General features: G+C 36.2%; 1 protein-coding gene across 10 annotated transcripts in view; it reads left to right on the top strand.

The window, feature by feature from the left end:
• The window catches only part of Atp11c (ATPase phospholipid transporting 11C), a 119,631-nt gene that overhangs the window by 81,636 nt on the left and 29,033 nt on the right, over positions 1-8,962 (top strand). For all 10 annotated transcript variants that reach the window (XM_031363124.1, XM_031363153.1, XM_031363184.1 and 7 more), the window contains 2 exons: positions 464-566; positions 1,849-1,994. In XM_031363124.1, the coding sequence (XP_031218984.1) occupies positions 464-566; positions 1,849-1,994 (249 nt within the window). The remainder of the gene's footprint in view (positions 1-463; positions 567-1,848; positions 1,995-8,962) is intronic.

Genomic DNA, 8,962 nt, shown 5'->3' with positions numbered 1-8,962 from the left:
GAGTACCTGTGTGCCTGGTCCCTCTGGTCGCAGTTACTCCTGGTATTCCGATTTTTCCATTCTTATTCTAGTGGCTTTGTACATCTTACCTCGGATCCAATTTTTGGCCTCCACACTTATATGTTCACAATATACTCTAAAAAGATCACATGAAAAGATGACAAAAGAAGGAAACATGCCAGCTTTTAGTAAACATGACAGGAAATGTTTTGAGCATTTATGCATATACAGACCTAGAAGCAAATGGGGTGCTAGGGTTGTGTTTTAAGTGACTTGTTACTTTATACCTGAGAACTCATATGTGTGTGTGTATGTGTGTGTGTGTGTATTATATATATATATATATATATTATATATATATGTATGTATGTATTTCTGTTTACTTATAAATGACAATAAACCCTAGTGAGTTGTTATTCATTCTGCTTTTGACTTTTCTGTCTCTTTTGTATTTAATGTTTAGATTGTCAGAATGGTGAAGAACTTGAAAGGCAGTCCCATAACACTGTCAATAGGTGATGGTGCCAATGATGTCAGTATGATTTTGGAATCCCATGTAGGAATAGGTAAGAAATATTTAATGTGATGGCCTCTATAAAATCTTATTAGTAGTATTGCTTTGTAGGTTGAATCATGTTTACTCTAGATTGTTTTGGTTACTAATCTGGAATTTGAGTTTGGAAATAATTGTTAATCTAATGAAAGATTTCATCTAATAATAAGCATTCCAAGATCCTACTAATAGTGTAGTTAGGGGGTATTTTTGTATTTGCCAGACAAAGTGGGTTTTTCCTTTTTCTTTTGTTTTTGTTTTGTTTTGTTTTTTATGGTTTTTTTGAGACAGAGTTTCTCTGTGTAGCCTTGGTGGTCGTTAAACGCTCTGTGTAGACCAGTCTGGCCTCAAACTCAGAGATCTACCTGCCTCTGCCTCACAAGAGCTGAGATTAAAGGCATGTGCCACTACCACGAAACTACAAAGTGGATTTTTCAAACATACTTGAGCCACAATTAATTGTGTAGATCTTATTTTGACAGCATGGGTGATGTTTTATTAAATTTCTACCAAAGTGACTACTCTCTTACAGCTCCCTTTCTTTTGAGAGTATTAGCTAGTAGAACACCTAAGGCTCTGGTGTTGCAGTCTAATATTGATAAAAACCAACAGTTTTTCTACCACCTTCAGGTTTTTACCCTCCAGATTGCTATTAGGCAATCTAACACCCCAACAACATTGGGCAATGGATTGGGAACACATAGAATTAATATCTTGGAAATTGTTATAGTGACGTTTAGATTCCCAAATTCCTTCTCCCATTCAGAAGTAGAATGATTTAGCATGGAATTCTAAGTTTACTCATTGATTACCTAAAGTGGAAATGATCTATGACTCATAAATTCCATGTGTAGCTATTGAGCCTCATTCAGGAACAGGGATTCACTGTCATCCCATTGGTTTCCCTGACTGCAAAACCCAGACTTCTGAGTTGCCTTAATATCACACTCTGTTCAGTGTTGTGCACAATTAAGCACATACTGAAGGCCTTAAATAATATTCAGGTGGCTTTTTTCCCTGCCAGATATTTTCTTTTGCTTTGTACTTGAAATAATGACTCTTCTTAATTGTTTTATATTATTATATTAGCAAATAGCTTATCAGTTAAGCATACTTTTATTTGATGTGTCAATAGCACTGTTAAAGCCCATTTTTATTTTTTTAAACATTATACCTATGGTGCACACTTGATTTGTCACATTTAAGCAACTTAAAAATATAAAAACAAATCAGGCATTTGGTTATTGTAAAAAAAAAAAAAAAACTGGCACCATATGGAGATATTCTCTCTTTAGGTATTAAAGGAAAAGAAGGTCGTCAAGCAGCCAGGAATAGTGATTATTCTGTTCCAAAGTTTAAACATTTAAAGAAACTGCTATTGGCTCATGGACATCTATACTATGTGAGAATAGCACATCTTGTACAATATTTCTTCTACAAGGTATGTGATCAAATATTTATAATTTAGCTGTTTTGCAGGGGATTATTTTTGAAACAGGATTTTGCTATGTAACTGAGATTTGAATCAAAGTCCTTTTGTAACTGGAGCTGGCACATACCCCTCTGCTACAGCCTACCAGGTGCTAGAATTACTGATGTGGACCACAGTGCTGAACTATGCAGCTTAATTTCTAGGAATCAAAACCAAGTTATTTCTGTGGATATAAAAGACTTGAAGTTATTTTGAAGTCTGATTTCTTAAAGTATAAATTAGATTTAATAATGTACCGTGTAGCATACATTTGGCTGGCATGCATTTTTGAAATTTATTGTTTTGTTGAAATTGCTTTCTGTTTCTTTAACACAAGGTTCTTCTGGACCCATATTTCATAGTTTTGGTCTTTCCATGTGTCTTAATTTGGGTTTTACTTCTGTGAACAGACACCATGACCAAGGCAACTCTTATAAGGACAACATTTAATTGGGGCTGGCTTACAGGTTCAGAGGTTCAGTCCATTATCATCAAGATGGGAACATGACAGCATCCATGCAGCCATGGTGCAGTCAGAGCTAAGAGTTCTTCATCTTCATCTGAAGGCTGCTAGTGGAAGACTGGCTTCCAGGCAGCTAGGATGAGGGTCTTATAGCCTACACCCACAGTGACACACCTGCTCCAACAAGGCCAGACCTAATAGTGCCACTTCCTGGGCTAAGCATATACAAACCATTACAACATGGATCTGAAGTGTTCTGATTGTAACTTATTATTTCTTACCTTTATCAAAATTCCATTTAGAGAGAGAAAGTACACTCATAGATAGGTGCTGCAGCATCTTGAAGAGATCAGGTTTTTCCCTTTCTCATGTATGTCCTGGGTATCAAACTCAGATTGCCAGGCTTAGCAGAAGATGCAATTACTCACTGAGCCATCTCTCTGTCTTCATATTAACTTACCTTAGTGATTGTCTTATTTCTCAGTTTCTCTGCCTTGTCTTTAAGCTCTTTGATCTATTCTATTGGTGAAGCTTTTTAAGGAGCTTATCATTTGACTTACTGAAAATTTTGTTTCCAGTATTTCTATTTGTTTTCTATTTTAGTATTTTTAACTCTGTTGAATTCTGTTTTCATATCCTCTGTTTGCTTATTTTATTTAGCTGTTTGTCTTATCTTAGATATTCTGCTTTGGAAACTTAACTTTGTTAACACTGTCTCTAGGTTTTCACATAGCTGAGCACTAAGAGGTTTTGATGCAATGTTTTTTCATCACAGTGTAGAGGTATTCTGCTGGCCAGGTTCGGCCTATAGTTCACTTTGAGTTTCCAGAGAGTATAGATCAGTATTGTCTGGAGCCTCTGAAGCCATCAACTCAACAGGGGTCTTTTAAAATGGTATTCTACAACTGTTCCAGTTTAGTGCCAAGGAAAAGGTGTTTTTCTGAAAATCTTTTCTCTGCAGCTACCATGCATAATTTTTGTCTCCTTTCTTCCTTTTTCCTTTGTCTTTTACTGGGAGTATTGTGCTGATTTTTGATGCTCTCTCTTTTAAGTATTGTTTCACTGATCACTCACACAGAGAGGAGGGAGTTCCCCAGACTATCCCTTCAGGTCAGGTTCAGTATTTTTTCTGTTCTGCTTTTCAAGGTTTCCTATTTGACTTAAGATTAGACTAGAGATTTTTGTGGCTATAACCCTTCTGATTGCTGTTATCTAGGCTTCCTCAGGTTATTCCCTAGATAGTCTATCTGACTAAGCCTAGATGATATCCACCATCTTGTCTAGCATCTCCTATTTCATTTCTTTATTCATTCGCTCATCTATGACCCACCAAATGAGTCATCATCAGTGATCATTCTTGCTACATACAGCACAAGATGCCAAGGCATCTTGTGTATGTTCATTTGTTAAATAAAAAAATTTTAAGTGAGCCAGTTACAGTAGTACATACCTTTAATCTCAGCACTCAAGAAGTAAACTCAAGTGGGTCAATTGTTTATGAGCTTGAGGCAAACCTGGTTTGCATGAGTTTGAGAACAGCACGTGTGTGGGGGGGGTTGTATACATACACATATACATACATACATACATACATACATACATACATACATACATACATATCCTAAGTTTCCAGATTTGTCTGCCAGCCTGTATTAACTAGTTTTGGGGCTGAACATTGAGCAAGGAAGATTTCAATTTAGATGATGATAATAAACCCAGTGTATGTAAAACAGATTGTTGTTTAACAGAAGCATTTCATTAATTAATTAATCCTGACAATTCTTCCTATGAGGCAAGTTGTAGTATCTCATTTTTAAATATATAAAAAATAGACTTCGTTCTTACCCTCTTACTCTCTGTCCCTTCTCTCTCCATCCCTCTCCCGTCTCTCTCTCCAAGTGTTCCTGACTTGCCTCTACTCTCCCTACCCCTCTCTACCTTTCTCTGTCTCTGTTCTCAGCTCACTTCCCCTATACCCTAAATAAACTCTATTCCATACTTAAAAGAAATAGACCTCAGGGAAATGCTATAACTGGTCTTGGTTCTACAGCTAGGAAGTATGAGAACTATATTTCCACAGTAGATTAAATCCAGGACTCTCCTCCAGAGTTAGGGTCTGTTGGGCTTGGCATCACTGATTATTTCTTTTGACCTTTTCCTAATAAGAGGTCTCCATGAAGATTTGCCATATAGATTTGTTTGGTAACCTGACTTTTCCCAAAAAGCTTGATTTGCCTCCAGATGGATTTTTGGGCTGTAATTCAAGGATGTGTCACCTGATGGAATGAATGTTCTGTTAAAAGAACAAAACAAGCCTTAACTTACCAGATGTTGAGCAGTGGTTAGAAAATGTTCTGACCTCATTTACAACAAAGGACATTAGAGATTATTTCTGTAGATGACACCTTCTGTGTCCATTATCATCTACATTACTGACACACCACTCTTGTAACCATCTTTGGCTTAGCATTAAAAAATATATTCCCTCTTCTTTTTTAAGATATATATTTAATAATATATGTGTCAAGGTGTGTGTACGTGATTGGAGGTGCTCAAAGGCACTATATGACCCTGGAGCTGGAGTTAAGGGCATTGTAAATTGCCCATCTGGATGATGGGAAGGAAACTCCCAAAACATTTTCAAAGTGTTTTAGCCATTAATGGAATACTTTAGTTACCAGTCTGTGTTTGTTTCTTCATTCAGTCTTGCTCATGTAATCCAACCAGGGTACTCTAGAATATACTACTTTCCAACTCTTAGAAATTTTACTCTCTGTTGGCTGACTCTGCCTTTTAAGGTAATCCCTCAGTCTGACACTCTTACCATATATGGATTTTATGTTGTTTTGTTCTTGTGGTGGTTTTGCTGTTTTAAATGTATATTTGTGTTTGGAACAGGGGCATCCTATGTAGACCAGAATGGCCTCAACCTTGCCATTGTTCTGCCTCTGCCTCCTGAGCACTAGATTTATAGCTGTGCACTATTTTGCCTGGCTTTGCATATATGCTTAAAGTGACTACTAGTTTGTCTTCATTCTACTATTACATGATCAAATAGGTTTCATCCCAGAAATACAGGATGGTTCAACATACAAAAATTTGTCAGTATAATCCATCACATAATCAAACTGAAAGAAAAGAAACTACATGATCATCTTGTTAGATGCTGAAAAAGCCTTTGACAAAATCTAACACCATTCATGATAAAAAGTACTCAAGAATTTAAAGATACAAGGAACATACCTTTACAGCAAGCCTATAGCCAACATCAAATGAAATGGAGAGAAACTAAGCAATTCCACTAAAATTAGAAACAAGAAAAAGTTGTCCACTCTTTCCATATCTATTCAGTATATTACTTGAAGCTTTAGTAGGAGCAATATACAATTGGTGGAGATCAAGAGGATGCAAATTGGAAAAGGAAAAGGCAAAGTATGGTCATTCACAGATGATAAATATATATGTATTTGTGTGTGTGTATATATATATTATATTATATATATATATATATATCCTTCAAAATTCTACCAGGCAACTCCTACAACTTATAAACACCTTCAGTAAAGTTATCTGAAAAGGAGATTAACTCAATAAAATCAGTAGCTCTCCTATATACAAATGACCAATAAGCTGAGGAAGAAATCAAGAAAATAGCACCTTAGTCTTAGATAACAAATCTTGGGGTAACTCTAACGGGACAAGACTTATATACTAGAAACTTCAGCCTGGTGGTGGTGGTGCACCTTTAATCCCAGCACTCGGGAGGCAGAGGCAGGTGGATCTCTCAGGTTGTTTGAAGGCAACCTGGTCTACAGAGCTAGTTCTAGGATAACCAGGGCTATACAGAGAAACCAAGTCTTGACCCTCAAAAACAAAAATCCTTCAAGTTATTGAAGAAAGAAATTGAAGAAGGTATCAGAAGATGGAGAAATCTCCCATGCTTTTGGGTTAGGATAGGGTTAACATAGTAAAAAGGGCTAACCTACCAAAAGCAATCTACAGATTCCATGCAGTTGCCATCAAACTCTTCACAGATCTTGAAAAGACAATCTTTAGCTTCATATGGAATACAAAACACCCCAACTCACTAAAATTATCCTGAATAGTAAAAGAACTAACCTAACCCTAACCCTAGCCCTGGTTTTAAATTGTGCTATGAAGCTATTATTTTTTTTAAGTCATTAAAATAATTTATAATGGTTAAATGCCTCTTAAATATACATGATATATTCTGAAGCTAAAAGTAATATGCACTCAACCAATTTTAAAAATCTATTTGGAATATTAAACATGATAGAAGTTGAAAAAAGTATCTCTTGTGAAGGCCTCTATGAAAGGAAATTGGGACAAGTTACTGATTAGACAGAAACCATTCCATCTCCAAGGGAGAATATGCAGTGTAACTGTGACTTCATAGAATGAACTGGGTGGTGTTCCTTCTGTTTTATTTTGTGGACTAGTTTGTAGAGTATTAGTTTTTGGTCTTTGACGTTCTGATAGAATTCTGGACTAAACCCATCTGGTCCTGGGCCGTTTGTTTGTTTGTTTGTTTGTTTGTTTGTTTGTTGGTAGACTTTAATGACTGACTGCTTCTATTTCTTTCGAGGTTTTGGGACTGTTTAGATGATTTATCTGATCCTGATTTAACTTTGGTACCTGGTATCTGTCTAGAAAATTGTCCATTTCATCCAAATTTTCCAGTTTTGTTGAGTATAGGCTTTTGTAGTAGACTCTCATGATGTTTTGGATTTCCTCAGTGTCTGTTGTTATATCTCCTTTTCATTTCTGATCTTGTTAATTTGAATATTGTCTCTGTACCATCTAGTTCATCTGGCTAAGGGTTTATCTATCTTGTTGACTTTCTCAAAGAACCAGCTCCTGGTTTGGTTGATTCTTTGTATAGTTCTTTTTGTTTCTACTTGGTTGATTTCAGCCCTGAGTTTGATTATTTCCTGCCTTTGACTCCTCTTGGGTGAATTTGCTTCTTTTTGTTCTAGCATCTTAAGGTGTGCTGTCAAATTCCTGGTGTATGCTCTCTCCACTTTCTTTTTGGAGGCACTTGAAGGTATGAGTTGTCCTCTTAGGACTGCTTTCATTGTGTCCCATAAGTTTGTGTATGTTGTGCCTTCATTTTCATTAAATTCTAAAAAGTCTTTAATTTCTTTCTTTATTCCTTCCTTGACCAAGTTATCACTGAGTAGAGTGTTGTTAAGCTTCCACGTGTATGTGGGCATTCTATTGTTTATGTTGTTATTGAAGACCAGTCTTAGTCCTTGGTGATCTGATAGGATGCATGGGATTATTTCAATCTTCTTGTATCTGTTGAGGCCTGTTTTGTGACCAATGATATGATCAGTTTTGGAGAAGGTACCATGAGGTGCTGAGAAGGTATATTCTTTTGTTTTAGAATGAAATGTTCTATAAATATCTGTTAAATCCATTTGGTTCATAACTTTTGTTAGTTTCACTGCATCTCTGTTTAGTTTCTGTTTCTATGACCTGTCCATTCATGAGTTGTTGAAGTCTCCCACTATTATTGTGTGCGGTGCAATGTGTACTTTGAGCTTTAGTAAAGTTTCATTTTGAATGTGGTTGCCCTTGCATTTGGAGCATAGGTGTTCAAAATTGAGAGTTCTTCTTGGTAGATTTTTCCTTTGATGAGTGTGAAGTGTTCTTCTTTAACGTTTTTGATAACTTTTGGTTGAATGGTGATTTTATTCAATATCAGAATGGCTACTCCAGCTTGTTTCTTGGGACCATTTGTATGGAAAATTGTTTTCCAGTCCTTTAGTCTGAAGTAGTATCTGTCTTTGACACTGAGGTGCATTTCCTGTATGCAGCAAAATGCTGGATCTTATTACGTATCCAGTCTGTTAGTCTATGTCTTTTTATTCGGAAATTGAGTCCATTGATGTTAAGAGATATTAAGGAAAAGTGATTATTGCTTCCTGTTATTTTTGATGTTATTTTTAAGATTGTGTGGCTATCTTCTTTTGTGTTTGTTGAAAGACTACTTTTTTGCTTCTTCTAGGGTATAGTTTCCCTCCTTGTGTTGGTGTTTTCCATCTGTTATCCTTTGTAGGACTGGATTTGTGGACAGATATTGTATAAATTTGGTTTTGTCATGGAATATCTTGTTTTCTCCATCTATGGTAATTGAGAGTTTTGCTGGGTATAGTAGCCTGGGCTGGCATTTCTGTTTTCTCAGGGTCTGTATGACATCTGCCCAGGATCATCTAACTTTCATATCCTCTGGTGAGAAGTCTGGTGTAATTCTGATAGGCCTGCCTTTATATGTTACTTGACCTTTTTCCCTTACTGCTTTTAAAATTCTTTTTTTGTTTAGTGCATTTGGTGTTTTGATTATTATGTGATGGGAGGAATTTCTTTTCTGTCCAGTCCATTTGGAGTTCTGTAGGCTTCTTGTATGTTCATGAGCATCTCTTTCTTTAGGTTGGGGAAGTTTTCTTCTATA

The sequence above is a fragment of the Mastomys coucha genome, chromosome X (assembly GCF_008632895.1).
Source record: "Mastomys coucha isolate ucsf_1 chromosome X, UCSF_Mcou_1, whole genome shotgun sequence".
NCBI lineage: Eukaryota > Metazoa > Chordata > Mammalia > Rodentia > Muridae > Mastomys > Mastomys coucha.
Note: the sequence above shows the minus strand (reverse complement) of the source record. Positions and strands in the feature narration are given on the sequence as shown.